The sequence below is a fragment of the Eleutherodactylus coqui genome, chromosome 7, assembly GCF_035609145.1.
Source record: "Eleutherodactylus coqui strain aEleCoq1 chromosome 7, aEleCoq1.hap1, whole genome shotgun sequence".
NCBI lineage: Eukaryota > Metazoa > Chordata > Amphibia > Anura > Eleutherodactylidae > Eleutherodactylus > Eleutherodactylus coqui.
Window position 1 is genome coordinate 208,615,979 of NC_089843.1, and position 22,741 is coordinate 208,638,719.

Consider the following 22,741-nt stretch of genomic DNA (forward strand, 5'->3'; position numbering starts at 1 on the left):
GATGATGATTTTCATGCCTACAAGAACAAAAAGTGAACGATTGTCACTTGCTGTTGGCTGCCTTTAGACCGGAGGATTGTAGTTCACTTTCACTCATTTGAAGAATATTCGTTCCGTCTAAAAGCCCCTTATGACACCGGACCATACCAAAAGGACATGAGCCGTACCTGTCGATGGGAGGGCAGCAGGGCTTGTCTAATGAAGTACCATCCAATAAATGTATATGGAATGTATAAATAGTGAAGCAATACGTCCTGTACTGTTGGGGGTAACATAAACTACGTGAAGGACGTTTATAAACTTGTCACTCCGTGATTCCCTTGTAAGTGATAGTTTGTTACAGATTATCACCTTGATCAACTCTGCTTGTTTTGAGATATATATTAGACTAGCTGATATACCCGGCTTCGCCCGAGTTAATTTGGTACTGGTGTTTATCTATTCACACGGAAAGTCTTATGAAGTCGTGGTTACTTTAGAGATACTGAGGAAAAAGATATGTTCACCATTTTGCATGGTTCTTTGCATTACGCAGGAAACACCATGTGGGGGTAACCATGCGACGTGTCCTTTATATAAAATGACATCAGGAAGTGAGAGAATTAGATGATAACGTACGTAAAATTTGGACGCTAATTCTTTTGCGCTTAGAATTGAGTAATGAAGTTGGGACCCAATAGCTTTTCCTATTTATGACATAATCAATGCTTGTGCCAAATTTCAAGTTTCTATGACATCAGGAAGTAAGAGAATTAGATTACGAACATAAAATTTGGACGCTAATTCTTTGGGGCATAGAATTGAATAATCGAGTTGGGACCCTTTAGCTTTTCCTATTTATGACATAATCAATGCTCGTGCCAAATTTCACGTTTCTATGACACCGGAAAGTGAAAAAATTACATTCCGCACGTAAAATTTGGATGCTAATTCTTTTGCGCTAGAATTAAATAATCGAGTTGGGACCCATTAGCTTTTCCTATCTATGACAAAATTAATGCTCCTGCCAAATTTCGAGTTTCTATGACACCGGGAAGTGAGAGAATTAGATTCTGTACGTAAAATTTGGACGCTAATTCTTTTGCGCATAGAATTGAAAAATCGAGTTGGGACCCATTAACTTTCCTATTTATGACATATTCAATGCACGTGCCAAATTTTAAGTTTCTATGACATTGGGAAGTGACAGATTTAGATTATGTATGTTAAATTTCGACGCCAATTCTTTTGCGCTAGAATTGAATAATCGAGTTGGGACCCAATTACTTTTCCTATTTTGGAGATAATCTATGCTTGTGCCAAAATTCATGTTTCTACGACATCGGGAAGTTGGAGAACTTTTGGCGAGTCAGTCAGTCAGTGAATGGGTCAGTGAGGGCTTTCGTCTTTATATAGATAGATAGATATAGAAGAAACATCGTCTTTTGTGTCTTGTTTCTGCTATTTTAGGAGGGAACTTGTATATGTCACACAATGCTTATTTTTCTTTTCCAGGAAAGACTAGAAAAACAGTTAATGGACCCAAAATATCTTATTGCAGATTTCAGCAAACCCGAGGTAAACAAGATGAGGCCGTCATCAGAGCCGTGTTTCCCAGCTCCGCTCCTCCAGGCTCCCTAACAGGTCATGTTTTCTGGATTTCCTCAGGTGATGTAATTATTGTCAGTCCCTCAGACATTACCACCGGTGTTCTTACTACAGGATATCCAGAAAACATGACTTGTTGGGGGTCCCTGAGGACTGGAGGTGGGAAACGCTGTTCTATAAAGTTTCTATGTGACATTTAAAAGCATAAGCATTTAGGCTGCCTGTCCACGGGCATAGCGATATCCCGCGGCAGATCTCTGCCAGGGGAGCTGCCGCCGGGGAGCAGGAGACGGCTGACGGTTCTCCACACTGAGCCTATCTGACAGAAAAGCTGGCTAGACTCCTTTAATAGGGATTTTCCAGAACATACTATTGATGACCCACCCTTCGGCCCCCTGGTGATCAGCTGATAACGGGCTAGCTGTCAGTGGGGACCGAGCTGTAAACTGCCAGCTCCATCTCCATCGCAGCATTAAATGGGATGTAATACAGACAAAGCTGTCAGCTTCCGGCTCTGTCCCACTTGCAGCTGGCCGATATCAGCTGATTGCCCAAGGGGCAGACCACAACTATAGATGGTCTATTATTACTGTTTTTATTGCTCCTTAATACTGCAATTGGTCTTAAATATCATTTTTTCCTTTTTTCTGGCTTTTCAGGCATCTTTAAGCATCCACTCGGCAATGCTGGCATTGGATACCTTCCAGGAGAAACACTGTCGTCTGCCAAACATAAGGTAATATTGGTGACTGTGAGAGTGCTCTCTGTGTGAAGCCCCGTTTATACTCAACGATTATCACTTAAAATCTGTTCAAACGATGACATATGAGCGATTAATCGTTTTGTGTAAATGCTGCCATCGTTTACTCTTCAACTGAATGATGATTTTAAGGTGAGCCTAAAATCCATCGTTCATCCAGAGAGGGATAACGGGGACCCAATGCTGTATTATCCATGGGAGTCGGAGATTACATTGTATTCAGCTGACAACCCGTGCGAGATCAATGGAGCCGATTGCAGAGCTCAGACGACCTGCAGCCAAAGCAGAGTCAAAACCTGCAACACGGCAGCTGTTTTTAGAAGACTCCCCTCATCTTCAAAGTCTTCACATTCTCAACGCTTCCTTCACCGGGCGCCCGACAGCCTATAGTGAGTGCAGCACCGCTGGTCAGGTGTTCCGGAAGTGACCAGTGACGCTGCGCTCACTAAAGACCGCCAGGAGCCTGGTGAAGGAAGCACAGTGTGTGAAGACTTTGGAGATGGGAGGAGGGAGTGGAGCACAGTATATCAAAGTGCTAACGACACTTGTCCATGAGTCTGTGTTACATGCTGCGCCCCTGATCACATGACTCTGATGTCATCGCAAGTCCTAAAACATAAAACATGCAGAGCCTGACAGCACCTGTGATGTCAGTCATGTAATCCGTTACCAGCTTTTAGCTCTGCCCCTGATCACATGACAGTGTCGTCATCACAGGTGCTGCTTCACTTTATTAAAAAAAATCTGCAGAGCCCTACAGCAGCCATTTGCTGACAGGACCTGTGGTGATGTCACCGTCATGTGATCACTCACTTGCTCTTAGCTTCACCCCTTTTTGCATGTGACCTCATCACAGATCCTAAAGAAACAGAGGCAGATGACAAATGTGTGTAGCAGAGCTCTATGTGTCTGACATACACATGAAGCAGAGCTGTGTGTGTGTGTGTGTGTGTGTGTGTGTGTGTGTATGACGTGCATGTAGCAGAACTGTGTGTGTGAGATGCATGTAGCAGAGCTGTGTGGTAAGTGGTACATTGTGCCTCCAGAAATACTACTACTATAATTTCCTAATAATTACTAGTTTTTAGAATCAGCTGCAGAAGTACAGCTGGTTTTTGAGCCAAAATCCACACTGATGGTGTGGTTTTTGACTCTGTTTTGGATGTGGAAATGCTACAGAATTTGTAGTGGAGGTTTCCACTGTGGAAATTCTGCAGCTTCCCGCTACATGTTAACCTACCCTTAGATGATTCTATAATGCAGTCAAGAGGAGTTGATGGTGTACTGCACCCCAGCCAATGGAGCCTAGGATGTCACACATGAATATTACTAATTGGCTCCTCTACATTGCTGGATCTATTGCATATTCATTGTTTTGAAACCTATAGTTTAAGGTACTTGAAAAACTTTTTAAAAAGTTTTAGGAGCGCATTTCTTTTCTGGTTTGTTAGTGCTTACAGGGACAAGAACTGGCTGATGATCCAGAAGTTGTGGGCTGTCACTGCAGGAGAAATGTACAGTTACATGGGCCCATTTAAAGGGAACATGCCACTAAAATGTCACCACAATGTAAAGGCTCATTTACACGCAACGATTATCGCTCACAATTTAATCAAATTAACGAAAACGCAGGATGATCTTTACATCTAAACGTCGGCATTGTGAACTTATCATTTGAACGATAGTTTTAAGGTGAACTTCAAATCCATACTTCAGCTTGTGAGAGATAGTGTCTCCCAATAGACCACATGCTGTTATCTCCATGGGAGCTGGCAGATAACATTGTAACCTGCCTGCAGCTGCAAAGAGAACAATGCAACTATGTGCACAGCTGGGCGTGTGACTTATTACACGCTGGGCTCTGCAAACAGCTCCTGAATGCCCTTTTACATGCAAATGAAGATGATAGTGTTAATGGCCAAACACTTTATACAAATAGATTGCAAAATCTTTCAGTCCTTTTGAAAGATTATATTTGCGTGTAAATGGGCCTTTACACTACAGGGGAACCATGCCCCTTTCAGACCTGTCTTCTTTAGCATTATGCATATAAAGAACTTATAATCTAGCGTGCACTGTATATAAATTACCTTAAGAGGAGCCATGAAGGCGGCCCCAGTCTCCTGAGGAGCCATGCAGTCCCAGCTTTATTGACGCCCTATATTGTGAGATACCTCATTTAAATCAAGCTGCAACTGACGCATGCACAAGGAAGCGAAGTGTGCTGGACTTGACTGCATTTCGCATATGCCAGATGAGACTGGAACTGGATTAAAGTGATGTGCCCCCACCTGTGGGACGTCAATCAAGCTGGGACTGCGTGGCTCCTCAGGCTGGGGCCGCCTTATGTCTCTTCTTGCGGAATTAGTACAGTGCACACTATACCATAGGTTCTTTATAAGCATGATGCTGAATTGGACACACTTGACAGGGGCATATTAAGGCCCCCTATCCACGGGCGTGATTCCGCCAGCGGCGAATCGCGCCGTCTGAATCTTTCCATAGTGTTGCTATGGAAAGTGCCGGCCCCCTGTCCACAAGCGGAGAATCATTGCGATTCTCTGCTCGCGGACGGCAATTCGCAGCATGCTGCGAAATCTGGCGATTCTCCGCGGTCAGCCTATCTGTCATATAGGCTGACAGCGGAGATCTGTCTGCCGGCTCCTGCTCCTGGGTGGAGAACCACCGTGGGATACCGCAAAGCCCGTGTACAGGGGGCCTAAGAAAGCTATTCCCCAGCAGGATAATGCTGTGGTGGTTTAACGGCTGACAATTTAGTGACTGGTTCCCTTTAAATGCGAAACATGTTTGTTTTTTTCTTCAGCTCACCACTCAGGCTAAGGAACCGCCATCTATGGCGCCCACTTTAATGGGGCATTTGAAAAAGAGTTGCCCTACTGAAACAAGATGAAAGAGGGTGGTTCCCACTTCTAAGACCCTCACCTTGAACGTAGTCTGCCAGGATTGCAGCAGCTGCTTTCCTTTGCATGTAATGCTGCTTGCTGACTCTGTCTTCCATATATTCAAAGCCATAAGGCTGACTTGGGTTCTGAGCCACACACTCCCATTTTTTTTGGCGATGGAACGCCTTGTCCGCAGCAACCTGTTTCGGTAGCAACTTCTGCCTTTAACAACACTGCGGTGAACACTGTAAAAAGCAGTGAGCGTAAGCCTGGGTTTAAAGTGGTATTTGGCATTTAAAAAATGATGATCTATCTGCAGAAACTTCAATAGCGCATGCAGCGATACTCGGCGCAACCGCTATAATGAAAAAAATATGGTTCCAAGCGCTGACTGGATCATAAAGAGGCTGCAACGCTCACACAAGCGCCACAACCATTCAATCAGCGGATTAGCTAGGTCCTGAGTAGCGGACTTGCTAATCCGACATTGATTAGGATAGGTCATCCGTTTTTAAACCGCATCTCCTAACATTCACCAGGGCATCTCTAGACTTTTGAAGTAAATGTGGTGACAATGGCGGACCTGCCAATTCTGGCGAAGGCCGGTCAAGCTGTACAGTGCCAAGCTGTGAGCACAACTATAGGACGTTGGGCCCTCATGACTTCTGTTTATGACCGTTTGGTCAGAAGAATGCAGATCGCTCGCTGCAGCGGAATAGAGTAATGATACGGATGTTGATATTAGCAGCATGCTCTGTTTGTCGCTGATATAACACGGATTTCCATTGCGGATTTCCTTCATTCATTGCAGCGAGTGAATTCTGCAGTGCAACTCCCACCAAAATCAGAATGTGGATTTCGGCACGTCTTTTATCTGTGATGTGTGTGAATTCGCACCCACTGGACAGACTGATATGGCTGAAGTTTACGTGACTTGGGGTTATCCTGGGATCCTTAAGGGTTCCCTTAGTTTTTTCTTTGTACAGTGTGTGGGTGAGATAATAAGGTGACTTTTTTGCTTCTGCAGGTGCCTTCAGGATGCGGAGGAGATGCGGACTTTAGCGGCATCTATAAACGAGAATCTGCAGAGTAAAGTAGGTTTCACGGCCTAAAGACGGCTTCTCAGGTTAAAGGCTTTGTTTCTGTTATTTTATACCTGCGACCATTGATCTTGCAGTGTGACATTTACAAAGGGCGATTTGACATGTAACTCTGTTTTGATGCACGTAACCGGATTGCATTCGGGTGCCAAGGAAAGGGTTAACGAAAGCAGTGATGAATTACAAGGCTCAATAGTTTATCTGGTTCGGATGAACCCTCCTTATATATAATGTCCATCCATCATTGTAATGCATGGATGAGCCAGATCCTCCATTGGAAGCGCTGGTCATAGCCAGAGTAGAGAGCAGCTACTAATGGAGAGGTTCCCAAGTCACTGACTGCATTCTGCTACAGTCAAAGGTTGATTGGTGGTAATTAAAGCAGACGACCTCTTTCGCTATGTCCCCTTTAAATGAGAAAAAACGTTCAGCTCCATAATCCTAATCCCTTTTTCTCCCCTTTTCTGCCATACTATTGCCTTCACATAACGGGCTCTTCTTAGGTCAGCTTCCCCCTACTTCCAATCAATGTGTCAAGTGGGCGATCCCCACCGCTCACTTTAAGTGAGTGACGTCGGACTATCAGGCTGTGCCCAGTGTCACCCGTTGATGGTGAGCCGTGGGGACCACTGATTTAACACGGTGACCGCAGCGGGAGCTGGACCTAAGAAGAGTCTGTTCAGGCCAAGGAAGGTGTGTATGGAGTAAAAAAGTAGGGGAAGCAGGGCTAGATTCAACAGAGCCAGCTGCTGCGAAGCCAGGCATCCTGATCCCATGATAGGTCCTCTTCCTTTCCTCTTGTGTAAAGATGGAGTCTTCTGCTTGTAATATGTGTACACCTGTTAAATTGACTTTTACTGAATTCTCTTCTCTGTTCTAATTTTCAGCCCTTACTTGACAAGCACTTAGTGAAGTGGTTGTCCTGGACCGCTCGGGGTTTTCTGCCCCCGCTTGCTGCAGCAATGGGAGGTATTATCAGCCAAGAAGTCTTGAAAGCTGTATCCGAAAAGTTCTCTCCTTTACAACAATGGGTGAGGATTCCCAGCTCCCGCTTGTTCCTTCATTTTCTTGCCACGGACTTTATTTTATAATTTGATACTGAAGAGTCAGAGTACAGCTTGGCCATATAGGAGGGAGGGCGGACATGGCCATCACCAGTGCCAAGGGCAGGTTAAATTGTGTGTATTGGCGCATATAAAGTTTTCGCTTTTATGTTTTGTTTAGTTAACTTTGACAAAGTCCTTTTTTCAATACTTAGAACTTCAGCATTGAAGACCAGTGTCTTCTGCATATTGGGAAGTGATGGCAATAGAAGGTGACCTAGCTGGTCTCCACACTCCAGTGTGGTCCCAACTGATGGCAACATGTATTAACAAGCAGCCGAATTAAAAGGGTATACCCATATTATAAGGTGATGGCATGTAAGTAGAATATACCATCACTTTATGATCGTGGGGGTCCAACTTAAACAAGCTGCAGCGCTAAATGGATGGCAATGATTTAGCGCTGCAGCCGCTTCAGTATTTTTCCATGCACAGTGGTGGTGTGTGGAACTGCAGCTGACCCCATTCACTTGAGTAGAGCTTTGCTGCAGTTCCCTGCAAATTGGGGAGCCAAGATAGATAATCTTAGTAAGTATACACCTGCGCAGACTATTCATTATAGGAGCCGTAGGGCTGACTACTTCTGGAGTTTTACACTAACTTCTTTTTTTTTTCTTTTCTTCTCAAGCTGTTTCTGGATGCCATGGACATTGTAAATCCATTAGACCAGAATAGTCAGGAGGAGTTCCTTCCTAGGTATGGCTTTTGCTAACTGAATCTTATTGGACTAAAATGGGGTTGTCCACTTGTAAAGTATTGATGGCCTATCCTCATGCCAGGTCATCCATAGTAGATTGGAGGGGGTTCACCATCCAGGAATTCCACTGATCAGTTGTTTGTTAAGCTGATGCGTTTGTGAAGTGAGCTGATTTCTGCAGGAAACATACAGCTTCATTCCCATTGTATTGGTCTGGCTTGGTATTACAGGCAAAGTTCACATTGAAGTGAATGGGGACAATACCAAGCCTGGCCACTGCAGAGAGTACGGAGCTGTCAGCTTCCTGCTGAAATGAGCTCCGTGCAGGGGCCCAGTAAATGGCTGATCAGTGGGTGTCCTGGCAACCTACTACCATACCTACAATTATGTTGAGGATAGACATCAACCGTTTGCAACTGGACAACCCCTTTATGAAGGCAATGGAATTGTGTATGGCATAGAGCTCTGTACGATGGTCCTCAATCCTATTTGCATTTCGAGAAAACTCCATTTTTGACTAGTTTATAACACTTTGCAATTTAGACTAATCACAGAGATGGGAGAGTCTATAGTGTACACTAATCTAGCCCTTCACAGTTAACAAATTCACAGAGAGGCAGCAAGTCTTTTCAAAATTATAAAGGCCCTGTCACAGAAAAGACAAACGTAAAAGAGATAAATTTTATTGAAGTTTCATTAAAAACTGCACTTAGGGCACAACATATAACACACACAAATGGTGTCGCCAAGACAAGAGGAAGTGGCGCACCTACTACACTTGGACAAACATTCACACATACGGTCTGAGCCCCACCGGCTAGGGTTATTAATAGTGTGTCGGATGAACTGAGGGTCCGACAGTAGACTGCGGAGAGGCCTAGTGGTGAATTAGAAGAAATGCCAATACGGGCTTAACAACTCGTTTATGGCCTCCACGCTTAAAGTCTTTCACTCAGACTAAAGACCCTTTGTGAAATTCATTCAATAGAAATTGATAGGGTCTTGTTTATAGAGAGTGCCTGGGCTGGTGGGGTCTCGGATAGAAGTGTTTTAGTTACTAAAAAGACTGAATCTACGGTCTTATTTTCAAATAGAATGCTACAGAGCGTGTGTCTCCAAGTACCCCAATGGTATGTAAAGGTAAGTATGTTATTCCTGAGTAATGAATTTCAATGGAGAATGTCTCTGTAGGTGACCAGCTCATTAAAAACTTCGTACAGATTGTGTATGCTGTGTGGTTAAGCTCTTTAGTATATAATTCTGCTCGTTTACTTCAACTATAAACGGTTTCGACTCTACGCGTTTCGCCACTCCATGTGTGTGGCTCTTCAGGAGGATTCGTATTTTAGATATACAGAGCAGCTAAAGAAGAGTTTCAATCTAATAGAGCTTAGAACAAGGTAGAATCAAAATCAAAGCGATGTTCGTCCAATGTTGAGCATCTACTATCAAGATTCTCTCAAAGCTATAAGGGGATGAACTTAGATACTAGCTGGGGTGCGGATCATGTCCTAACCCTGTCTGGTTCACTGATGGGTTCTAGCTAATACAGAAGCCCATCTGGTCTCCAAACCCAATATGCAATCTCTAAAAAGATTCAGAGAATATAGAGAAAAGACGGGAATAGCTCAAATGTTAGAGCTGTCCTCAGAGCTAGACTGAGTTCTTTTAATGTTGAAGCTTGTCAGTATATAAAGCTGAGTGAAAGAGGACTGTTAGGGGTATGAGACAAAATTAGTACTCATGGCCTAAAGTCTTACGCATGGATACCGCAGCTTTTAGATTTCTGACATTAATCAGATAGTCAGGCTGTGTATAGGTAGCGTGGACCTGAAGGAGAGGATTCTCCTCCTATCCAAAAACCCTTTCAATAAAGAGTACAGCCGCTGTCTGAATAGCTCAGTGCTAGGTCAAAAAATCTAGACCAACAAAGATAGAAAAAATATCCCCATTAGATATAAGTAGCTTAAAGAGAGAGAGTAAAATAAAAAATGGTAGTTCCCACAGCCTTGATGGTAGGCCAGGGAATCTCTTCTTTAGCTGCTCTGTATATCTAAAATACGAATCCTCCTGAAGAGCCACACACATGGAGTGGCGAAACGCGTAGAGTCGAAACCGTTTATAGTTGAAGTAAACGAGCAGAATTATATACTAAAGAGCTTAACCACACAGCATACCCAATCTGTACGAAGTTTTTAATGAGCTGGTCACCTACAGAGACATTCTCCATTGAAATTCATTACTCAGGAATAACATACTTACCTTTACATACCATTGGGGTACTTGGAGACACACGCTCTGTAGCATTCTATTTGAAAATAAGACCGTAGATTCAGTCTTTTTAGTAACTAAAACACTTCTATCCGAGACCCCACCAGCCCAGGCACTCTCTATAAACAAGAACCTATCAATTTCTATTGAATGAATTTCACAAAGGGTCTTTAGTCTCAGTGAAAGACTTTAAGCGTGGAGGCCATAAACGAGTTGTTAAGCCCGTATTGGCATTTCTTCTAATTCACCACTAGGCCTCTCCGCAGCCTACTGTCAGACCCTCAGTTCATCCGACACATTATTAATAACCTCTAGCCGGTGGGGCTCAGACCGTATGTGTGAATGTTTGTCCAAGTGTAGTAGGTGCGCCACTTCCTCTTGTCTTGGCGACACCATTTGTGTGTGTTATATGTTGTGCCCTTCACAGTTAGACTTAAAAAGTAATTCTTTATTAGGATATGTTATAAAAACACACATGGGCTGACGGACAGACTAACATAAAGACGAAGGATATGTAGACAATACCCTTTCTAAACACGTGTCTCCTATGCTATGATAGCAAGGATAGTGTGTGTATAGGAGAAGCAATGAGGATTTGGTGCTTATGTAAGACTACTGGAACAAATTAATTAGTTCACAGCTGAGGACTTGCATATCGCGAAGCAGCAGATTTTCAAGGCTCATAAATATTGTAATTGCTGTAAAGCGATACTGGAACTGATGATATCGTTCTCAGTTAACCCCTTGAGTGGCGGGTTTCCTACCACCCTGTCGTGCCCACCAGGGCAGGTTTTTTAAAATGGTCTAATTATTGAATTTCAACTAATTTTGCAGTTGCGTCTCAAGAGCCATAACTTTTTCATTTTTCCATTGACATGGCCATGTGAGGGCTTGTTTTTTGCGGGGCAAGTTGTGATTGATTTTTTTTTAAACAGGGGGGAGAAAAAAAAGAAATGGGGAAAAAAAGAAAAAAAGGGGCCATGTCATTAAGGGGTTAAATAATGTATTAACTTCCTTCTCTGGGTCATTACGACGCACGAATACCACATGTGTGATTTTATTTTTGATTTTTTTACCAAGTAAATGGAGGCAAGTGTTTTTCTTATTTTTATTTTTTTTTACTTTTTTTTTTTTTGTCCCTTTAGGGGACTTCCACAGGGACCCATCAGGACCCTCTGATCACATTCTGGGGGTCCGATGGTGACAGCCCTTTACATGCTGCAGTGACAGCCCTTTACATGGTGCAGTCACATAGACTGCAGCATGTAAAGGGTTAACACAGCAGAGATCGGAGGTTTTCTCTGATCTCTGCTGTAAGAGCTGGTACCTAGCTGTCCTCTGACAGCCAAGAACCAGCTCTCCCTGCCACAGAGACCATCGGCTTGCTTCTGACAAGCCGATGGTCTCTATGGCAACCTGTAAACAAAGCAGGAGATTGCCGGCATATCGGCAATATCTTCTGCTGGTTTTTCAAAGCCCTTGCTTTTGTTCTCTGTGGGTCTGTGCAGGCAGAGCTCACTGTCGCAGCTTGTGGCATTGTGCTCTGCAGCTCCCATAGTGATACATAGCCCGGAAATCTTCCGGGCTATATCGCTATGGGCAGTGGAGCTCTCAGGAAAAGATTCGATCTCATGCATAGGTACAAGAGGAGGTAGCCTTGAATAGTTGCTAATCTCCCATATCCAAAGCAAGATACTGAGATAGCAAACAGTATCTTAAATGGCTCAGTGCCAAAGGCTAAAGAGATCCACTAGTAAATGTTTATGGTCAAACGGCACTCTCAAAAGAGTACCGAGTTAGACCGTGAAATAGCTGCATGCCAAATTACAGGGCACTGGTCCCTTTACAGATCTGAAACCCTTTAATAAATCTAACCCTCCATCACTTAAAAGCCCTGAAATTGATATTTTTGAAAAGTTAGTCAAAAATGATCTTCAAGCCTTGAAAATCTTTCCATTCTGCAAGCTCAGATATCAGCTAGACCAAGCCTTACTCAAAACTGCCAGTGCCAATGCTATTTTGAATTACGAATATGCAGAACGCTTTTTGTACCTCGTTGGTCACTAATTTGTATTAAACCCTATGTAAGGTGTACTTACCAGGCGGTTGTAGACCTCGTCTGACACCGTAAAAGTTCAGATGCTAGAACCTCACGTTGTCGCTGTTCACCAGCTTAATGTTCTATACGTTTGTCCATACGCAGAGGCGACCGCTATGACGCCCTTCGAGCTTGTATTGGAGACAACTTTTGCAGGAAGATTCACAGCCTGAATATCTTCTTGGTAAGTACGCTCGAGCACGGCCATGTTGTCTCTCTGTAAACTACATGAGGAAATCTCATGGCCACCTGAGCATTGGGCCAGCATGGGCTATAAAAGCTTGTGGGATCTGTGCATTGTGAGCCGCACTAATATGAAACCCGTTCTTTTGAATGGGGTCATACTCATGGGTGATTTTTTTTTTTTTAAGTTTTTCCGCACTGTGATACGAGAAAAAAAAATCACGGCATATCCTATCTTGGGCGTGCCCTCGCATCACGTCTTCTATTGCCTGCATTGGGGTCGGCAGCAGCTAGGTGCACAATGTGAGGTTTCCCCATTGAAAACAATGGGAGAAACCATGCGATCCTCCGCCATGTTCGTCAGCTGCAGCGGAGACTCTCTACTTCCCCCGAGTGATGCGAGGCGGTTTTGCTACAAAATATCCTTGCATCCGGGGAAAACAGCATGTTGGCGAGGGCGATATCGGGCCGTGTTTCATGGCCTGATGTCACCCTTGCCCGTGTGAAATTGGCCTAACACTCACACTTGCTCGTACACATTTACACAAATTCAGGCACACAGCTCTGTACTTCCTGCGGAAACATGAGAACCCGGAATTGTCCTATAAAGGCACAGGAGCAGGTGGTGAAATACATGTATGGGGGTGCTGCTTATAGGAACCGTTTCTCTTACTTGTTACATGGGGTCTATGCTACTATTGAATCACTGTCTATTTTGTGGCAACGTGTTGCAGTATAGTATATGGCCTCTGCTACTACTGCGTTTCCCCGAAAATAAGGCACTGTCTTAAATTATTTTTTGCCCCACAAAAAGGGCACAGTGTCTTATTTTCGGGGAGGCCTTATACTCGGTCCGCGGCGTCCCGATGCCTCCCGATGGTGTCCGGCGGCCTTCTCGTCACACAGCTGTCTTCTTCTGTTGACGGGGCTTTGAATACCCCGCCTCCAGCAAAGAGAGCGCTGTGATTGACTAATCGAGCGCTGGCAGCCAATCGCAGCCATTCAGTGATGTCATTCACTAAATGGCTGTGATTGGCTCATCGAACGCCGGCTGTGATTGGCTGCCGGCGCTCGATGAGCCAATCACAGCGCTGGCTTTGCTGGAGGCAGGGTATTCAAAGCCCCATCACCAGCAAAAGATCAGCTGTGAGACGAGAAGGACGCCGCACCGCCGGAGACCATCGGAATGCCGCGGACCAGGTGAATATTGTGTTCTTTTTTTTTTTCTTCTCTATGGGCACATTAGCTAGGTCCTATTTTCGGGGGAGGCCTTATATTTCAAGCCTCCCCAGAAAACCTGATAGGTTCTACCCCGATAGTAAGACCTATTTTCGGGGGAACACTGTACATAGACCCCAATATTGATGCATGCAGTTTCATCATAGAGTAGGGGTGTCAGACTGGTTTTCACAGAAGGCCACATCAGTCTTACTAAGGCTACATCCGCACGGGCTACAAAATCTTGTAACAAAATCATCGCTACAATTTGAAGCCCAGGGTTTCCAGTGGGTTCCGTCACTTGAGAGATGTTTTGTAGCCTGAAAGAACCCATTGGCAACCATGAGCTTCACATACATGTGTTTTTGTAGCGATGATTTTGTAGCCCGTGTGAAGAAGCCTGTTGTGGCGGCCTTTAAAGGGCTAATTGTAAATGTATGGTAAGGGCTCGTTCACATGAGCGTATTTGCGAAGCACATTACGCATGCAGTTTTTGAGTGTGATACGCAGTGAATAGAACCCATTGATTTCAATGGGTTTGTTTTACATGAGTATGTCTTGTGTGATCACGTGAAAAAACAGGACCTTCACTTACATCGTGTTGTACAGGGTGGCCCGTGGAAATGAAACCGTGGCCCATCCTGTAGATGCTATGGTGATGGTGAGTGAGCCATAGTGTGTAGTTACGTAGTGCATCCACAAGGGGCAGGGTTGTTTTAATAAACAAACCACACCACAGCAATATGATATATATTAGATCCACAGAGTGAGTGATGAATGAATGATCATGGGGGTCCAACATCTGCGACCCCCACCAAGCATGATAATAGGGTTCTCGAATCCCCTGTGTGAATAGAGTGCTAGTCATGCATGTGCACTACTGCTTCATCCACTGTATACCAGACAGATGGAGATGGAGTACAGCGCTTGGTTCTCTGTAAACCCCATACAGTGAATGGAGGGGTAGTGCACATACTTGTGCTCCATTCACATAGGGGACTTGCGATACTCCTTCTCATGAATATTGGGGGTTCCCAGCTGTCAGACCACAGAGATCATACATTGATCACCCACCCTGTGGTTAAATGGGTTTTCTGGCCCTTTATATGTATTGAAGTCTCTCAGACATGTGATGCATCTGATTGACCTTTCTCTGCAGGTTGGATGTGGTGCTATTGGCTGTGAAATGCTGAAAAATTTTGCACTCCTCGGGGCCGGCTCTGATTCGCAGAGAGGTTTGGTAAGTACACAGACCATATACAATAGATGGGAAAGGGATCCCTACTAGAGTTGAGCGAACATACTCTGTCGAGCTTGATGCTCGTTCGAGTATTAGCGTACTCAATGGTGCTCGTTACTCGAACGAGCATCAAGCCGAGTTCAACCCCGCCCCATTTTTTGGCCCGAGGTGGGGTTCTAATATGTAGTGCAACACAAGGACATCCTTATTCTAATCTCCTCTCAAGCTCTCAGTGCTTGTTTGAGTTGGTTTTGCTGGACCGCATTGTCTAATTTGTCTTCTCTGACCACCCATCCAGGCGCTTTCCAACCCAGGCTTTTCTTTCCCAAGTGTTTTTGTCTTTTTATGCTTGTAGAGCAACATATAGTACCATCCAGATCATAGGCTAACTTTTTTTCCTTGCCTGAAGAATCAACTCCTTTTCTACTGGAGAGGCGATCCATTCAGACCAGAGGTCTCTCCCCCAGGGCAGTAGAGCATCAAGTCTGTCTAGCGATAAATCCCAGTTTTCTCTTGCTACGTGCAGACCTTAGGTGGATTGGCCTCTTCTATGCGGCGTTCCTTTCTCTTTCACAGTGGTCACTGCTGAAAACCTCCTGAACCCAATGAAACAGATCCATAAAGATTCTGGACGTGGTGAATCTCTAATCTCTATTCGCTCTGGATACCTCTTGGGCAGGCTAGACTCCCATTTTTTCCTGGTCTGGTATTTTGTCCCTTAACATACATAAATGGATTGGGATCCTCTTGGCTCTCATGATTATATGATTTTCGCCGAACCCCTCCATCCACATAATATCTGGTAACTGTAGACCATCTCTCCAGCACCACACCACAGAGTTCATCTTCTGCTAGGTTCCAAATCGAGAACCCTGCAGCAGTTGCCTTTTACATACGATCACCTTAGAACCTGCATTACCATGGCCGTATCGGACAGCTACACTGTTGTGTATGAAGCCTCGTCCCCTTGGCAGTTTACCCTCTGAAGTAGCCAATAGGCTTGCCATTGTCTGAGAAAGGATCAAACCAGAGGGAGAACTCCTTCCTCTTAAGCCAAGGTAGCAGGCCATTTTTGACATTGGATCTCCCATAGAACCAGTGCTTCTTTTGCCTGCTTGTAAAGGAAAGGCAATTCATTTTTCCCACATTTTTTCCAGACCAGTAGAAGAAGGTCAAGATCAGTCTTTATTGGAGATGAGCAAGTATCTCCCCCGCTCGAGACTGCAGGTTCGGGTGCCGGTGCGGGGGAGCGGTGAGTAGCGGCTGTCAGCAGGAAGGAGCGGGGGGGGGAGAGGGAGAGAGAGAGAGAGATCTCCCCTCCGTTCCGCCCCGCTCTCCCCCGCAGCTCCGTGACCGCTGCCGGCACCCGAACCTGCAGTCTCGAGCGGGGGAGATACTCGCTAAAGGCAATGCTCGCCTTTTTCTCACAGAGGTTGTCTTGGACTCTGGATTCACCCTTTGTCCTAGTGAATCCTCTGTATCTGACTCCGTCTCTGCCTTCCACCTTTTTAAAGGGACTAAACCTTTTCCGTTACCCAGGACACTGCCATCCCTCGATTGCCCTTCCATATTGCTTTTCGACAGGTTTTTCTTGTTGAGGTGTGGTTGTGGCCAAGCAGTTACAGTGACTGACTTCAAGTCCTTTAGGAACTCTCCGCGCAGGGTCTTTCCTGCTGACTGTTAGGCTTGCAGCTCTTCTAAAGATTAAGAGTAACTTTCTTCTGAGATGTCATTGTCTGGGCATGGCAGATGCTTCGTAGCGACTTCAACATGGAGCTCGGTCTTCCTAGCGGGGTGTTCGCTTCTGAGTCTTCACACTCCTAAGTTCTGCAAACAAAAAGAAGATTCTGTGCATCTTCAGTTTTATCCCTCGAGCTCCATGGGTTCGCAGGTGACGGTGCACAAACAGCGCACTATTTTCCTTTTCCCACCCCTTGGTTACTGCTCTAGGATGTTCCAAGGTCTTGTTGTGTACGGATGAGAAAACAGGATTTCTGTTAACATAAAGTCCATTTCTCATCACGTTCATTGGGGTATACAGCACCCACCCATTTATTATCCAGTCGATAACTCGGGTTGTCCCTTTAAAAGGTTTAGCTCACTCATACAGAGGGGTTGCAGCATTTCTGGCGCTGGGTTTGGAACCGCGGCTGTAGTAGCCGTGCAGTTCCAGAGAGTTGTCAGAGGAAAGACAGAGGTCAACATTGGATTGGTGGGTCTTAATTTTGATTTGCCGAGGAGCAGGCAGGAGAGGAGCTTGATTAAAGCTGTGCAGCAGAATAATCATGCAAGGTACTGGAGGAAGGGCCGGGCTTTTATAGCATGTCCAATAGCAGGTAGGGTGAAGCCAAAACAGTGATTGGATCAGAGGCACAGGAGCAAGGCTAAGGTTCAGAAGGGGAGCTGTCCAACGGACTGGATAGCTCAGTGGAGGGAGCTACCGGCTAGAGTGCAGGAGGTCCTGCGTTCGATTCCTGACGGGAATATAGCTGGTAGGAGTATTTTTTATTTATTTTTTTTGCGTAGTGTCCGCCTCCTAATGACTGCAGCTATACCTCAAGGTCTTGACGAACGTGATAAGAAATGGATTTTATGGTAACACGGATCCTTTTGTTGCTTAAATTTTATGATCTGTTAGGTATGCCTTTTTATTAAAGGTGGCTTTTCATGTGAAAAAAAAAAATGCTTTAGGCCGCCTGCAGACGGCCGGGTCAGATCCGGCAGCGAGAATTCTCGCCGCGGGACCCAAACCGAGCGCCTGCAGAGAACAGCGCGTACTCACCCACGCCCCACAGCTCCGGATCTTTCATGTGCCGGCTGCCGGCCCATGCGCAGACCGGAACTGGCGGCCGGTGAGTGACGTTTCTGTGCGGGTCTCTGCTAACACAATCCTATGGCAGCTTCCAAGCCGCCCGTCTGCAGGCGGCCTCATTACACTGATCAGTAACTTCGATTTTCCAGAACACATGACAGGAGTCTTCTTGTTCCCTCCCTTTCATATGAGATTCTGTTACTTTTTTCTTCATGTGGTGTAGCAGTAAAAAACAATTTTTTGAAAAAATGTTTTTTTGTTGTTTTTTTTTGTTTTGTTTTCTTTTTGCTATTTATATGCTAATTAAAGGAGATGTCCCGAGGCAGCAAGTGGGTCTATACACTTCTGTATGGCCATAATAATGCACTTTGTAATGTACATTGTGCATTAATTATGAGCCATACAGAAGTTATAAAAAGTTTTATACTTACCTGCTCCGTTGCTGGCGTCCTCGTCTCCATGGTGCCGACTAATTTTCGCCCTCCGATGGCCAAATTAGCCGCGCTTGCGCAGTCCGGGTCTTCTCCTCTTCTCTATGGGGCTCCGTGTAGCTCCGCCCCGTCACGTGCCGATTCCAGCCAATCAGGAGGCTGGAATCGGCAATGGACCGCACAGAAGCCCTGCGGTCCATGAAGACAGAGGATCCCGGCGGCCATCTTCAGCAGGTGAGTATGAAGACGCCGGACCGCCGGGATTCAGGTAAGCGCTGTGCGGGTGGTTTTTTTAACCCCTGCATCGGGGTTGTCTCGCGCCGAACGGGGGGGGGGTTTAAAAAAAAAAAAAACCGTTTCGGCGCGGGACATCTCCTTTAAACGTGTGACCTCTCCTACTTGTAATATAATGAGGCTCCTACTTTCTTCCATGCTGACATGGGTGAACAAAGCAAGGAGCTTTTCACTTGACTAAGGCTAGGCTCACACGTCCATATGCTAATTACGTATTACCCGCTCAGTTTTTGTGCCAGTAACATCAAAATACCAAATACTTTAATGATGCTGCTCCCCCAAACCACACGAAATACGCTCACAAAAAAAATCGCAGCATGTTTTATCTTAGCGCGTTTACCACCATGATGGTCCATGGGGATTGGCGGCACTCAGCAAGAATGCATGTCATTGCGTGCTTGCGAGGGGGTATTGTCTCTCCTTAAGGAGAGCACCTAGAAAGTGAGTGAGGAGGCTTTTAAGGCCATCCATGATCCTCTAGAAAATGTATGCAAATAAGGAAAATGGAACCATACCTCTGCAGCGCCACCTACTGGATGGCAGCATTCCTGCAAATCAATGTCCGACCCCTTATATAGGTCTATGCAACAGTGATTGGGAATTGGGACTCTGGTTTGGTTTTCAATATCCAATCACTGTTCTAAAGACCTGTATAAAGGGTCAGGCATTGATTTGCAGGCATTGCAGAGGTATGGTCCATGTTCCTTAATTGTGTGCTCGGGCGCGGGCCTTTCATGCGCAGCACACAGCAAATTACGTCTGTGTGAGCCCGGCCATAGAGTGACCAAGATTAGGCTTACATTAGTGCTCCAACCTTTTCTTGGTTACATGTTTTGTAGTTGACTTTGTGATTGGAGCAGAGCAGTCGAGATCTAGTAGAGATTGCCCCTCACTGGTCCAAGCATTGATTTGGGGGCCCGATGACCCTGGAGGTCCCTTCCAACCATTCTATGAAGTAACCTGCAGTCTCTTGGGAGGAGTGCTCACCGGTGCCTCATCTAATACATTCTCTGTTTTTAGATTACCGTAACAGACCCGGACTTAATTGAAAAATCCAACTTGAACCGACAGTTTCTCTTCAGGCCTTACCACATTCAGGTATGTGAAAACTTATAATGACCGTTTATAAGACATTGTAGTAAATGGACTCGCCCATTGGGCCATGTGTGCACATTACAAAATATCGTAGCAGCCTAACCTTGGAAGACATCTGCAGCCAGGAAGTATTTGGATGGAGATGATTAACCCTTTGCAATCCAATTTTAGATTCAGGGTTTCCTAGGGGGCTTTCTCTTTCTGCCTTTATACAATGGCACCATCTGCTGGCTAGAGCCAGTACTGCGGTATGGGACATGCTGGAGAGGTCCCCGACAACAGAGCGACCAGTAATATACAGTAAGAATACCCTGCCGGACGTCTTCTGACATCAGAGCTGTACAGGCTTCAATCAGAATGTCGTCAGACAGTGGATTGGAAAGGGTTAAAGTCTCATTACTGTACATTGTTACAGAACCTCCACTGATAAAGCTCAACAATGGATACATGTGGCCTATACACCCCTATTTGTCCTTAGGATATTCCACCACTCTCTGGGTTTGGTCTGTTTGCTGAGAACCTCCAACGATCACTAGACTTCCTATGAGTTTTACCAGACACGCTGCTGCTTTCCTTTGTCCCTTTCATCCTTATCATTCATGTCAATGTAGCTAATCTGCAGGACCGAACGCCGCACACATACGAGTAAATCTCCAAAATGAGAGTGGCACTCAGCCATTAAGTTTTAAAGTACAAAGTTCATTTAAAGGGGTTCTCCCACTTCTGTTTTCAGACAGTTCTGTACATTGCGCAGTGGCCAGGGTTGGTACTGCAGGCTGAGTCCCACTCACTTCTGTAGAGTGTAGGCTGCAGTACCAACCTGGGCCACTGCGCAATGTACAGAGCTGTATGAAAACGGCTAGAAATGGGAGGACCTCTTTAAGGAATTAAGAAATGTATCCAAAGCATACAAATGTGGTGAATGCCTTTTACATAAGGGCATTTTCCAGTCCTAAACTATTGGAGCATCCATTAGACAGCCTCTTTATAAAGGGGACAGAATTTTAGCATATGTACAAATGGAAATATTTGGGGGCTCCCCTAATGTTTCAACAGCAGGAAGAGGGCTTGAGGGACACATCAGGACACCTTTTATGCATCTTGTGTTATATTCCCATTTACTTTCGTTTTTGCTTTGTCAGAAACCTAAAAGCTGTACTGCTGCTGCCGTCACCTTAAGCATCAACCCGCAGCTGAAGATCGATCCACGTTTGGATAAAGTGTGTCCGGCCACCGAGAATATCTATACAGATGACTTCTACAGTAAGCAGGACGTCATTGTGACCGCACTGGACAACGTGGAAGCCAGGAGATACGTAGACAGGTAGCCGGAACCGTTTCTGCGGCTGAACTCGGCTGCGGATATAGCAAGCGGCCTGTCCATATAGCGCAGCCGCCGTCTACTTTTGTATTGTTGCAGCTGTATTATGCAAATTAAGTTAGAAATTGATAACTTCAAAAGAACATTTGTAGCATGACCACTGCTTCCTTAACCCCTTAGTGACGAAGCCTGTTTGCGCCTTAGTGACGGAGCCAAATTTTGGAAATCTGACATGTGTCACTTAACGTATCATAACTCCGTGAAGGCTTTACATATCCAAGTGATTCAGACATTGTTTTTTCGCCACATGTTGTACTTCATTTAGGTGGTAAAAATAGACCCATAGAATTTGTGTATATTTATTAAATACCCCAAAAATGGGAAAATTTGGAAAAACTTTTCTTTTTTTTCACATTTTCAACTGTAATATCTCAAATATGTTCAATCATACTGTATAAATTTTTGCTCAGATATATATTTCCATCTGTTCACTTTATTCTGGATGCACGTTTGAAAAACTTTCTTTTTTTTTAACCATTTAGGAGACGTACACATTTAACATTACTTATCAACATTTTGAGGAACGCTTTATTTTCCAGCACCAAGCCAAGATTGTAAAGGCTCATAGGTGTCAGAATTGTAGATAACCCCACAAATGACCCCATTTTAAAAACTACACCCCTTAGTGTATTCACTGAGGGGGGGGGGGGGGGTCAGGAGTATTTTGACCCCACAGTTTCTTTTCAGGAATTAATGCAATTTAGAGTAAAAAAAAAATAAAAAATTCATATTTTTGCAAATACGTAATTTTTAACACAGAATTTTTTTCTATAGTGCACATGAAAACGAGGATTTACACCTCAAAATGCATACCCCTGTTTGTCCCGTGTTTAGAAACATACCAATTGTGGCCCTAATCTTCTGTCCGTATGTACAACGGGGCCAAAACCGAAAGGAGCAGCCGATGGCTTTCAGAGCAGACATTTTGCTTAAAGGCGTTTTAGGCCCCATTCGTCACTTGTAGACCCCTCGAGCGGCCAAAACGACAGAGAACCCCCACAAATGACCTCATTTTGGAAACTAGACCTCTTAGCGCATTAATCTAGGGGTGTACTGCATATTTTGACCCAACAGTTTTTGAATGAAGCAAAGCAAAGCAGAAGGAAAAAATTACGATTTTTGTTTTTTTTTATCAATTATGTGATTTTAAAAACTTTTTTTTTTGGACAGCAGACATATAAATGGAGGCTTTCACCCGAAAATGGATCCCCCCGTTTGTCCCGTGTTCAGAAACATACCCATTGTGGCCCTAATCTGTCCGTATGCACACCGGGCCCAAACTGGAAGGAGCAGCGGGTGGTTTTCTGAACAGACATTTTGGTTGAAGATGTTTCAGGCCCCATTGCCCACTTATAGAACCCCCACAAATGACCCCATTTTAAAAACTAGACCCCTTAACGCATTTATCTAGCGGTGTACTGCGTATTTTGACCCCACAGTTTTTAAATGAATCGAAGCAAAGCAGAAGGAAAAAATTACGATTTTTGTTTTTTTGGCAATTATGTAATTTTAAAAATAGTTTTTTTTGTAGAGCATACATAGGAATGAAGACGTTTAGCCCAAAATGT

The 22,741-nt window shown here is 44.7% G+C and overlaps 1 protein-coding gene across 1 annotated transcript in view; it reads left to right on the forward strand.

Moving 5' to 3' along the window:
* The window catches only part of UBA6 (ubiquitin like modifier activating enzyme 6), a 68,549-nt gene that overhangs the window by 18,255 nt on the left and 27,553 nt on the right, over positions 1–22,741 (forward strand). Inside the window, exons 11-19 of the mRNA XM_066574288.1 lie at positions 1,495–1,557; positions 2,247–2,323; positions 6,278–6,344; positions 7,238–7,381; positions 8,082–8,149; positions 12,625–12,703; positions 15,080–15,160; positions 19,718–19,795; positions 20,935–21,116. Of these exons, the coding sequence (XP_066430385.1) occupies positions 1,495–1,557; positions 2,247–2,323; positions 6,278–6,344; positions 7,238–7,381; positions 8,082–8,149; positions 12,625–12,703; positions 15,080–15,160; positions 19,718–19,795; positions 20,935–21,116 (839 nt within the window). The remainder of the gene's footprint in view (positions 1–1,494; positions 1,558–2,246; positions 2,324–6,277; positions 6,345–7,237; positions 7,382–8,081; positions 8,150–12,624; positions 12,704–15,079; positions 15,161–19,717; positions 19,796–20,934; positions 21,117–22,741) is intronic.